Here is a 12,926-nt window from a genome sequence, read left to right on the forward strand (position 1 = left end):
CAGCTGACGGGGACAGCTAACACTAGCAGCAAAGCTAACATCAGGACGTCATCTGTTAAAAGCCTCCCGTTGTCGGATACGACATTAAACTACTCCAGTTAGCTCAATCATGTTGTAACTAAGACATCCGCTGGAAAAAAAAAAAAATTTTCACGGACCGTTTAGTGAGTTATTACAGACACCGCTAAGGGTTAACAGCTAACGGCGTCCCTACGTCGCCCCGGTAAATGGTCGCGCAACGATTACGTCACATCCAGAGCCCGTAACTTTACAGGAACCTTCCTCGTACTCCGCTCTCTCAGTGGAGACACGGCGGTTGAGAGAGCCGAGCGAGAGGACGTTCCTGTAGTAGTTCCTGCCCCCCAAATAGTACCAGGAACTTCTTCAGTGGAAACGGGCCTTATGAGACTGATCTGAACTGATGGTGGAAACGGAGCTTCTGATGAGCTATTAAGTTTTAATTTGATGATACACACAACTACACAGAGCATCTGTCCTCCCGAAGGTGTGGATGAGTGTACAAGAAGCAGAGTGAGTCGTCAGCGTATATACAGTATATATACTTTATTTACAAATAACTGAATCCCCGCGGTCGAACAATGAAAAGGTACAGCTGAAGAAAAATCATCACAGATTTAGAATATAAATAGTCAAAGAATCATAAGAAGCATGTTTGTTACTTTAGCAGACAGAAAATCAACAGACAGGAAATAAAAATATACAGAGCATGTTACAGCCAGCGAGGGGGGGGTGGGGGGCACAACCAGATATCTGACAATAATTTTGTCTTAATTAATTTCAGCCTGATCACAGCGCCTCCATCTGGAACAAACACACTGCATACGCTATAAACTCATCGTACAGCTCTGGTTTCTTCTCACGTTCATCGATAGGAAAAGAAATTTATTGTCTTTAAAGACGTTCTGATCAGATTTCGGACTCTGGTGGCGCTGTGATGACATCAGAGATCTTTTAGCTGAATTCTTTTAAAGTTTAAAAGGCGATGATGCTGCAGCAGCATTGCACCTGCAGGACCGGCACTGCTGCTGCGTTTAATTCATGTTCTGATTTTTTAGTTTTTTAATTATCAATTGCGTGTTTACCTTTGGCGAGGGAAGCTTAAGGCCGCAGTCACAACTTAACTTCACAGGTTCTCCTTCATTTTGTGACCCTTTGGTTTCTGAAAACTTGTTAAAATCTCTCCAAGTAAAACAAACAGTTTTCTTTGCTTTAAAATAAAGAGTTTAGTTTCCCCGGCGAGTGTGTCGTGCAGGTTATTATGTGATGAAAACATGAGTCTGATGTGTTTTTACAGTGAGGGAGGGGCCTCATTCAGAAATCAAGCATCACAGTTGAAGAAGGCTGCTGTCCACCAATCAGAGGACAGCGAAGAGTAAAATCACTCGTTCAGACAGATGTGGACACAGTTAAAGAGAGCGGGCTCCAGGCGTCCTCAGACGGCACTGAGCTTTAATATCCTTCAGTCATGACGGGATACGTACACGAGATCTGAGCAACATCGCCAGAATCTGAGCCACCGGGTCACAGAGGAAGTCGAGGTGAGCCGGGCGGGAAAACGACGGCGGTTGCGTTTTGCATTTTACTCTGACGTCCAAGAAGCAACAAAACTCTATTTTTGTCAGTCTTAACTTTTCATCACTGTTTTTTAAAATTATTATTTTACAGTATTTTTCTTTTACTGGCTCATTTATTAAAAAGGAAAAGGTAAATACGTGATTAAATGTGTTCGCAAAGACAAAAGGAGCCAAAAATACATGTGGGAGTAAAATACAGAGTTCAAATGTATTGAAAGTTTATAATTTGGATTAATTACCTCAATGTATTTTTTATATAATAACTAGGGCTGTCAAAAATAATGCATTAATTTTGATTAATTAATCAATGAAAAAATTACATGTTAAAAAAATTAACACTGATTAATGGCATCCCGTGGTGACCTCTGACCCGGTGCGTCACTGAAGGCCACAGTGTCTTTGTCACATGATGGAGGCAGACGAGATGACGCTACTCGGCCCCGTGAACGGAACATTTACATTTAAAAAACGCCCAGAGGGAGCTGTTGATAAGAGCACTGTTGAGAACGTCAGTCTGAAACATCACCTCAACACAAAGACTTTAGCAGCGAACCCGGAGGTCTGAGCTAACACAGCCTCTGATGCTAACGCTAGCAGCCAGCCTCGTCAAGTCACGCTCGACCAGATGTTCAGACTGAGTCAGTCTACCTGTGACCGACTCACTAACTCCCTCACAGAATGGACTGCAGACAGTTTGGTTGGTCGAGGACAGGGGAACAACTGTGTCCAACATCCAGCAGCTTCACTACGACACATCTGGCAACATTCAGTTGAACTGAAATTTTTTAAACACTTCAGCAAAAACTGATGTATGCAATTAATTTAGATTAGTTAATCACAGAGCAGGTCATTAGATTATTTTTTTTAATTGTCTGACAGCCCTAGTTATCATTTTAATACTTTGACTCATCAGACGATCTGTTGGTGACATTTGTGGCTTCTTGGACTCAATCAAAACATTTCTCAGACTTTTTAAAAACCTCTAACTCCTCCTTGGTGTTTCAGCGGTAAACTGAATAATATTTTACTGCGTATTTTCCCTGCTGGAGAGACACTGGACATGAACTGAAGCTGGACAACTGATTAATTTAGTGTAAATCTGACGATTATCTTTCAACAAGAGCAGTCGTATCAGCTCAGAGACATCACGTGTTATACTGTGTGCGCATCTGTCGGCTTGTTTTGGTTTTTCTCTAGTGACCACACAAAAAAAAAAAAAAAAACATTTAAAATAAAGTTTAGTGGAGCTACTTTGTTGTTTCTGGTTTGTAGCTGGCTGTTTTGGAATGCTTCTTAAGGAACAAAATTTACTGACCAATCCAGTTAGACAGACTGGGAGAACTGGTTCTTGTAGTGCTGGAATGCACTCTTTAAACACCATGAATTAATTTTACATTTAATCATTTAGTTGGTGAAATTTAAAGCACTTCAGGTTGTAAAGGCTTGAACGTTTTGAGCTGAATCTGATCACACGTGCAGAAAATGTCTGATGTTACGGTGGAAGGCCGAATTTTATGCATTTTCATTTTCATGTCTCCAAGATTTTGATCTCTTGCAACTTTCACACGCAGTCACTTTGTGTGACAACTTTAGCGGAGCTAGCTAAAACGTGTGATAATTTAGCGGTACTGAACCAGAATTTGAGTGAAGTGAAACCCCAACTGGACGTTAAAAAGAAAACCAAAAACAGGCAGCAATAAATTAAAAGAATCTACGTCGCTTCCCTCGATACGCACTGAACCAGGAGAGACGCAGATAATGGCCACTAGGGGGAACTGTGACATTGAAAATATACTATGTAGATATATTTGGGAACACATAAGAAAAAAATCAACATTAACAAGAAGAATCTAACAAAACTCTATCCTGAACTTTGATCCACGGCGGGACCAGTAGTGACATTCTGGTTCAGGTAAGTCATTTTATTCTTCATCATCACCTTCATCAATCATAAACTTTATCTCTCAACAGAGCGATTGATTTTCTTTGAAGCCCCTGAAGTTCTGAAAGATGAATTTTTTTTTATCTTGTGCGCACAAAATAAAAATTTAAACTTTCAGGACTTTAGGGGATTCGTAATATTTTAAGTCATTCAGTTAAAATTTTTTAGATTTTTAAAAAAGGCAAAGAGTGGAGATGCAGAGATGTTGGGTTCAGAGTTCCTGTCTGTGAACACGTTTGTTAAATGGCCTTTGAAGATCCACTCAGGTTCCTAGAAACAGAGACCAGATCCAGGACCCAAGTAAGGCCGGGTCTGGATAACGTTCAGTCAAATTGGTCCAACAGGGTCGAAGCATCTTCAGGAAATTTTCGGATTGTGTCTCTTTTTTCTGGACACTCGTTTTTCTGGACTTTGGATTCAGTAGGGTTTCAGGTTCTAGCTCAGTTCTGGATCGGGTCACAATGTTGGAGTTACCGAGATCTCGCATTTTCCGATCTTTTCTGTGACCCATCCTTAAAGTTTGGATTAAAGGAGTACAACGATTTAGACATGATTGATCTTAATTATTTGAAGCAAACTAAAGCTTTTAGTATCGCCCTTTCATAAAACTGGGGAACTTGTGAGAGACACATTTAAGAAAGACTGAAGCGGCGAAGGCGGAGATATCCAGACTTTTAGTACATTATATGGGTCAAACTCCGAAACCCTGGATCCTACAATTCTCATAAAGCAACTTGGTACCGTCTTTCAGTCAACCCAGTCCGCCTGGTGAATGCCCACGACCTTTAAAGTGCGCACCAGCTGTTTGTTAACATGCGGTTTCATTAGAGAGGGTCTTCAAACTGGGGCCAGTTAATTTCGCAGGGAGCTCCTCCATAACCACAGAAGACATTACACAAGTACTTTTCAGAGGCTGAGTGGTGCTAAGCATGGAGTAACCCTTTAAACTGCATTCAAGGTGACTGTTAGTAAAATTACACCATCAGCTCCAGGTGTGACTGGAACGCCTGCAGAGACGCATTTTACCACCAGAACAACAGATTCAAAGTCTCCGATCCACATCAACATCTACAGTGCAGATGGATCCTCTGATCCACGTTACCGACACGGTGTAAATACAGTGGGTCAGAAGTTCGAAGGGCAGCTGGTTTCTTGTTTTTGTTTGGAAACTAATGCGTTAGGAACGAGTGAGACAAGGAGTTCCACTGCATGAACTCAAGCAGAGGAAGAGGGAATCCCCAAGGTGAGTTCAGACATCCAGGCACTCTGTGTTAGAATTAATGAATTGAAGCATGAATTTTTAAGACTTTTCCAAATGATGGGATATCATCACACACGAATAAGACGTAAGTACAACTGTTAATCCAAAAGTTCATATCAAAGAGTGAACGTCAGAGCTGAGGACGATCTTTTGGACGATTTGTAGCAGATCAGATAAAAGCTTAATTAAGGTCTAGATTTGAAGATCTGGGCCGAGGGTGACCCTTGATTTGGATTTCAGTGAGCAGTCCGGGCTCTAAATCTGTCCATAGGGAATGTCTGGAGTTGGAACTGTCCAATGGAATATTTCCCACCTACCCTCACTTGATGTGGGTCCAGTCTTGGAAAAAGGGCCGTGGTATTCTGGGCTTAGATCAGTCCAGCTTGTCCTACCTCTGACTTTAAGGATGAAGGTGGTTTCACTTTGAACCAAGGGCAGTCCACCTTGAGCCAAGGCTCTGGATGTGTCCATAGCAATGACCTGCTGGAACTAAGGTGTATAGCCTTTTGGTGGAGATCAGTGTAGATCGGATTAAGGTTGAAGTTGGTCTAAATTTAAGCTTCATATCTTTGTCTCTTGGGACATGGGTGTTTTGAGTTTGGGACAAGGTTAGTCCAAACTGGATGGATGACCAACTCTGGACTCCAGACAACAGGCTCCAGATTTGGAATAGAAGTGTCCATAGGGTAGTCCAAGAAAAAGGTTGCCTACCTTTGGGTCAAGAATGCCTGGATGTGAGCTGAAGGCAGTCTCGAATTGGACCAGGAGCCTACGTTGAGCCTAGGCTCTGGATCTGTCTATTGCAATGTCCAGATTTACAACTAAAGCAACCCTTTTTGGTGAAGTGTAGTCCAGCTCTGGGCTGTAGGTTGATTCAAAATTGAGCTTTGTATCTTTTTTGTTTCTTGGGACATGGACATTAAGCATTTGGAATGAGGGTAGTTCAATTTTGAGGGACTACCCATAATTGACTCCAGATGACAGGCTCCAGATTCGGAAGAGACAGGGTCCAGAGGGAGGTCCAGAGAAAAGGTGGTCTGGAGAGGGGCTGAGAGGTGTCCTATTCCAGGTTTAGAACGGTCCCGCTTGGCCTACCTTTGGGTCAAACACGCCTGAATGCGAGCTGACTTGGACCAGGAACCCATCTTAAGCCTCCGCTCTAGATCTGTCCACTGCAACATCCAACTAAGGCAACCCCTTTGGGTGAAGTGTAGTCCAGTTATGGGCTGTAGGTTGACTCAAATTTGAGCCTTGTAACTGTTTTTTGTCGGTTAGGGTCATCAGTATTTCACAAGTGTGACCAGGGTAATCCATAATTTGAACAACCCTCACTTGAGTTGGGCAAACAATGCTTTGGACATGAAAGGTCCACAGGGTAGTCCAGTTTTGGGGTAAATGGATGTCTAGTGATGGGCAGAGTGACTGAGACCCATCATGGTCTAAGAGTGGTCAAGATTTATACTTCACTGAGAGCAGAGAGTGGTTCAGGTAAGGTCTAGGGTGGTCCTGATTTGGGTGTTGTCCAACACTGATCCAAATCTGAGTGGCACACAGATGTCTGGATAGTTTATGGACTTGGTGGAGGGAGTCCTGATTTAACCAAAGCTGGTAAACTGATCGGGTGGAGGATGTTTGGATCTTATTTTGGGTACTGGACTGACATCTGGATTCAACAACAGGCGGTTGGACTGTGTAATTCAGCTAAATCCTGTTTGACACACTCTGGATAGAAGGCGCCTGTTAGCGCCTGGTGGATCTCTGTGTACGTATCTGTCTGCCTCTGTCCGTCTGTCTGTCCGTCTGTCTGTCTGCCTGTTTGATGGGTCTGTAGTTTGTGTCTGTGGTTAGCAGCTGCAGCCTTCTTTGGCCGGCTGGCTGTCTGCGTTGAGGCGGCCTCCCTGTGGCGCAGACGGTTTGTGCTGGACTCCCGACTCAGCAGCGTTCAGATCCAGACTGCCATCTTGGATGTTCTGGTAAATCCTCTTTGCTGCTTCCAGGAAGGCTTCTTCCACGTTCTCACCTCTGAGGAGGAAGAGGATGGAAAGATTAAGATACAAACAGTAAAAAGTCTGACAGATAGGATTAAAAATTTTGTCATGTGCACATGGAACAAGTTTCACCTCATGTTTTTTCTGACAGTGTCTCATTTCAGAGGTGGGAGAAGTACTCAGATCTTTACTTAAGTTAAAGTATTAATACCACACCAAAAAAAACTGCTGCAAGTAAAAGTCCTGCGTTCAAAATCTTACATAAAAATACTAATAAGCATTAGCAGGAAATTGTACTTAGATTATCAAAAGTCAACTCTATACACTGTTGTGTATTTTAATCTATACCAGCGTTTACTTTAAAAACTGATCAGATCTTTATCTAAAAGTTATTAAAGCTGTAAATATTTACCTCTGAGATGGAGTCCAAGTATAAAAAAGTATGAAATGGAAACACTAAAGTACAGGAAACTTAAATTTGTTCAGTAAACATGTAGTTCCTCTCCACCACAACCAGCTAACTGTGTGTGATGGATATATGATGAAAGAAGTGTGCGTGTGTGTTTGTTTACTCACGTCTTGGCGCTGGCCTCTAGAAACAGCAAACCTGATCAACAACAGGAAGTAGAAATAATCATTAAATCTGACGACCTGTTTTCATCTCTATTTTTATTTGAAGATTTTACGACATGAACACACACTTACCGTTCTCCTCTGCAAACTGTTTGGCCTCCTCGTACGTCACGTCTCTCTGAGCCTCCAGGTCGGCCTTGTTACCAATCAGAATGATCACCTGCACACACACACACACACACACACACACACACACACACGTAAGAAATAACACAGGACAAAGTACACCACCTAAACGTAATTAAATTAAAAACTAAATGCAGAGCCTGTAGGTACGGCATTTTGTGAATACATCCTTGGGGTTCTGGTGTGTGTGTGTGTGTGTGTGTGTGTGTGTGTGTGTGTGTGTGTGAGAAACTCACTGTGTTTGGGTTGGTCAGGTTTCTGGCGTCTGTCAACCAGCTGCTCAGGTGATTATAAGTACTCCTCCTGAACACACAGGAAAAAAATAAAGCCATTCATCAAAAGATCAAACCAATATAAAACCACATGACATCACCCCCAGACCCCCCCCTCCCTTTTCACCCCCCCGTCAGTACCTGGTGATGTCGTACACCATGAGGGCCCCGGCGGCCCCTCTGTAATAGGACCTGGTGACGGCCCTGAAGCGCTCCTGACCGGCCGTGTCCCAGATCTGCAGCTTCACCTTCTGACCGTGGACCTCCATGATCCTCGTCCCGAACTCCACCCCGATGGTGTGAGGACAGTCCGCCATGACTGCACACACACAAAATATACACACCATTATGACACAGACACAGCAGCCCTGGAGTTAATCTAGGATTTAGACTTTACATTTTATAAATCCTGAATCTAAATCTATTTTCTAGTGTAAATACAATAAAAGCAAAAAACAGTTTTATTTTCAGATTTGAAGCGAAGTTACGATGCAAAACGTAAAAAAAGTGTTTGTATAAATATCCCACAGAAACAATAAACAACAAGACAAACCAAAACTACTACTTCTTCATGTTCTGTTAGTTCGGGGTTCAGAATTATCGTTACTAAATGATGCGTCAGACGACAGCATGAGAGAAGAAGAAAGAACTCACATTTTTTCTCTGTGAACTGGTGCAACAGACACGACTTCCCTACTCCCATATCACCTGGAGAGAGACAGCAAAGGTACAATCATGAGGTCAAAGGTCAGGAGGCGCTGGTTTCTGACCCAGTTTTCCTCTAAGTAAAAATTTTAAAAGTTATATTTCTGTGTTTAATAATCTCACGACTCTCCTGGATAATTAACAGTCATGCAGGTTTATGTTCTGACTGCCCGTGTTCCAAACACTACAATACCCATGAGCCTCAGCTGCTGACTGATCCACAATCAGAGTGTGAACTGATTTAAACTTCTGAATGTTGAAGGGTAATGCTTAGTTTCAGCTCAAAGCAGAATATGAAGATCTGTGACTGGATGTTTGTTGGAGCAATGCACCCTGGGAGTTGTAGTTGACTTCTCTCCTTGAGCTTTGACTGAGTTTGGCTGCAGTCACGGCGAGGCCTTCCTGTCCTCACGTTGATAATTAGTTTACATATGACAGTAACGTTACTGACTGCTGCACTGTCAGATTCTTCAGTCATTTTATTTGTGACTTCTGTGAAAGTTGTGAGGCAAACTAACAATTGTTACTTATACTTTACATTTTGTTAACAGAAGTTATTTGTGTCAACTGAGTCTTAAAGGTACACTCTGCAGAACTGTCAGGTACTTTTACTAAACACACTCACCAGTGAAAGTCTTACGTTCTGGTACCTGGTTGCTACCTTTGTATAAAGCCCCGCCCTCACCTGAGAGCTTTGGGGATACATGCTCATAATTATCTCAAACACAGAAATTAAGAAGTAGTGGAGCGACAGGGCTCATAAAATCAAGACAATCTCATGATTCATTTTGTGATAAAAGCACCAAATTTGGAACATATATAGCTTCATGTATGTCGAAGGCATGTGGATATCGGGGCATCACAGATTGGCATTATGATGACCATGGTGGCAAAATCAAACATGGCCTCCACCTGAAAACTGTTTCGGCTTTAACTTTTGAACCAGATGAGCTACAAACGCAAGCTTGGTGTCCATTTTATGTTTTGTGACTATAAGAAACACATCGGAGTGCTTATTCTTATGACTGGATGCATCTGGAACCCTAATCTGCATATTTCCAAGATGGCAGCTATCTAAAAAAAGCGAGCATTGAGGGAGTATGTTTGTTGGGCTTCAGTTTGCCGTGGTATGCTTTCAGCATATTTTCTGAGCATGCAGTATGTTTGAAGTTATTCTGGAGAATATTCTGGACAGTATTTGTCATTGTTTAGGATTGTTACAATAATAAGATTAACATAGATTTGCATAAAGCGAGCATGTTTGTTCACTTCTGTGTTGCTAAGAATATCAAAACCTTGAAAAATATTCTTTAAGGTACATTTAGAACAGATAAAAAATGTCTGATTCATTTGCAATTAATCCCGAGTTAACTATAAACAATCATTTAATAATAAATATTGATAAACTTTATTTTTATGGCACTTTTAAAAACACAGTTACAAAGTGCTTTATGAGACAAATAATATAGTATACACCATCAAGATAAAAACAGCAATGAAACATTGAACACAGGCTGAGACCAAATAAAACAAAGTGTGTAATAAGAATAAATATGATGAACTGCGAAGAAATATTTTAATCGATTGACAGCCCTAATCTTTAAGCTTTAAAAACACGTGAATATTCAGATTTATGATTTATTATTTATCAGAGATATTTATTTGTGTGGTTGGGATTCATTACTGTTGGCTACTGTCATGTTTTGTGTGTCTTTACGGTGAAGTAATAATTAACAGTAGAATATGAGCCAGAACCCGATGTGCATTGACGTTGGAAAAGTGGACGCCTTTTAATAACTGTTCTTGTGTCTCTCCACAAGTCAATCATATCAGTGGGCGTTCCATGGCTGCAGTCAAACCTGTCTAGCTTTTACACCCACAGGTTTATCTCAAACCATCTCTTTAGTTCTGATGATTAAACCAGCAGACGTTCATGTTGTCACCAACATTATCTCTGAGGAGCTGAACTGGACTTCTGAACGATATCACTCCTGACCCTTCACAGCTCTGTGAGGGTTAACAGGCGAGCTGACACAAGCAGCCAGTCGGTCACGGACTGGTCATATGTGGAAACCTTCATGTCTCTGGGAATCAGTTTTTACAGACATAAACTGGAGCACATATCTGTCTGAAGGTAGAAAATCAATTTAAAATCTGATGGTGTGAGTTAGAAAATGGTTTCTGTGAAGTTCAGTTTGCACAACTTGTAGTTACTTAATCGAAATATGCACAATTAAAACTATGATCCCATTACACATGGCATTATTTTAGAATTTAAATGTATTTGTAATTATCATACAATATACTCCTATACTTGAAAGTTGTAAAAAAGTGTACTTCAAGTTGTGAGGATTGTTGTAACAGGATAAAGTGGTGTTGTGTCGGCATGCTGGTGCCGTAATCCTCAAGTGCTGTTAAACGGGTGACACAACATAACACATAACTGATGTTAGTCAAAGCCTAATTTTCATACTGGTGTCAACAAACAATTTGATTATATTTCCTTATCTTTGCTGCACTATTGTTTTGTGTAAAAGGAATCAAAGGCCTGTTGAGTTCAGTGATTTAAGCAAATAATAGCCCGGGATACTAACAGAAGTTTTACGGTACATTATATAAACTTTAAATGTGACTTTACTTACAGAAAATCATATCTAACTTCTGCTGTTGAAACAACGTCAATAAAAGTGAAACTTTTCACCAACAATTAAACCTCCCAAAATAACCAGCAAAATGTTTTTCCTAAAAATATCACTGTTGTTCTGGAGCTGTTGCATCTAAACATCAAATGTTTCTTAACTTGTATACCAGTGATGATACTCAGACGCACTCACGTCTTTTACTTGAGTAAAAGTACCAACACTGCTCTGTAAATATCGTACAGATAAACTAAATATTAACAGCAAAATGTTTAAGTATTAAAGTAAAACTACTTGTTGGGCAGAATGGTCCTTTACACAGTTATAATCTTATGTAAATATCATATTGTTTTAATATAATTATTGATGTTTGAACACATAAGCAGCACTTTAATGTTACAGCTGGTGACGTTATGACTCATTCTGGTGTATACTGTGGGATAGTTTAATATCATGTTTTATTAAATAGTCAAGTTGTGTTTGTGATGCCTGATCTGTAAAGTGACTAAAATGGTTAAATAAATGCAGTGGAGTTGAAGTATACAGAAAAAGAAAATAGTAATACTCAAGTACAGTAAAAGTACCTTAAAACTGTACTTGAATACAGCACCTGAGTGAATGTACTCAGTTATTTTATTTAGTCTCTTTCACATGTAAACACACAGACCTGGTTTGAATCAGTGTGTAGTTTGGACACAGTCTGCTGAATTTAAAACCAGCCTCAGTGATGTGTGTGTGTGTGTGTGTGTGTGTGTTGCGTTCACTGACCTCCTTCAGGGTCATAAATCAAACTCACCGATGATGATGTATTTGAAGATGTAGGAGTAGTTGTAAGGTGCGGCTGTCATCTTGTTTCTGTGAGGAAAGAAAAACAGGAAAAGAAAACTGGTTTTAACAAAACTCTGAGTTCAGACACATCGGTCCACATCAGTCCACATCAGTCCATACCCTGTCCCAGAGTCTGGACCGACCCGCTCTCAGTGTTAATCACCTGAACCTGAAGAGAAACAAACAAAAGGAAGCAGCCCGGCTAGGCTAACACTCAGCTAAGCTAACACACCGAGCTGAGCTGCAGCAGGAGCCGTTAAACACCGTGACAGTCCCCCGGTGTGAAAGCTCCCGTCTTTAGCTGAAGTATTACACACCGTCAGCTGACTTCCCTCTCTCAAAAAACCTCCCAATTCCTTTCTGTTAGCTCAGCCTAGCTCCGGAGCTAACCGGCTAACAGCTGCAGTCCTGTCAACGCCTTGCTAACAGGCTAACAAGCTAACAAACAGGAGGTCATACTTATTAAAATAAACACCGTGATGGCGGACAGACACGGTGAGTTCTCACCGCCGGTGTTTTACCTTCGGTCCGGGTGTCTGTCTAACCGGTGAACCTGATTAAACCGCTGATGAACGGGAAGTTATCTTTGTTAGCTGGTTAGCCCGGTGATCCGTCAGGAAACCTTTCCCGTCTTCCGTGATTCTTCCTCTGCAGAGATAACACGGGAAATACCGCGAGACTTCGAGGTGTCCACCGCCACCCAGCGGCAGAGAGGATGGCTACAGACTGGTGGCTGAATCTGACGAGGATAATGTTAATGTTATCATTTTAAAAAATTCATATATGGAAAATAAACGAGATAAAGTTGTTTTCCTGGAGGATGAAAATTAAGGAAATTAAATTAAATTAAATTAAATTATTTTAAATTACATTAGATTAAAGTAAATTTAAATGAATTAAGCCTAAATTAAAAGAAAAAAATGTTTCAGTAGACTGA

The 12,926-nt window shown here is 41.1% G+C and overlaps 1 protein-coding gene across 2 annotated transcripts in view; it reads right to left on the reverse strand.

Moving 5' to 3' along the window:
- LOC126393884 (ras-related protein Rab-14-like) overlaps nt 1–12,671 on the reverse strand; it is a 38,519-nt gene extending 25,848 nt beyond the window's left edge. The window contains exons 1-8 of one of the 2 annotated variants that reach the window (XR_007570311.1): nt 12,511–12,671; nt 11,958–12,016; nt 8,472–8,525; nt 7,959–8,136; nt 7,782–7,848; nt 7,492–7,579; nt 7,363–7,393; nt 3,311–6,820 (exon numbers count right to left, since the gene is read on the reverse strand). Coding sequence is in view for 1 of the 2 variants with exons in the window: in XM_050050289.1 (XP_049906246.1) it covers nt 6,643–6,820; nt 7,363–7,393; nt 7,492–7,579; nt 7,782–7,848; nt 7,959–8,136; nt 8,472–8,525; nt 11,958–12,009 (648 nt within the window). In the remaining variant the exon portion in view is untranslated. Of the gene's footprint in view, nt 1–549; nt 6,821–7,362; nt 7,394–7,491; nt 7,580–7,781; nt 7,849–7,958; nt 8,137–8,471; nt 8,526–11,957; nt 12,017–12,510 lie in introns of those variants that run through there. The other variant, XM_050050289.1, reaches the window with a different exon arrangement.
- Nucleotides 12,672–12,926: the final 255 nt, after the last annotated feature.

The sequence above is a fragment of the Epinephelus moara genome, chromosome 8 (genome assembly GCF_006386435.1).
Source record: "Epinephelus moara isolate mb chromosome 8, YSFRI_EMoa_1.0, whole genome shotgun sequence".
NCBI classification, from domain to species: domain Eukaryota; kingdom Metazoa; phylum Chordata; class Actinopteri; order Perciformes; family Serranidae; genus Epinephelus; species Epinephelus moara.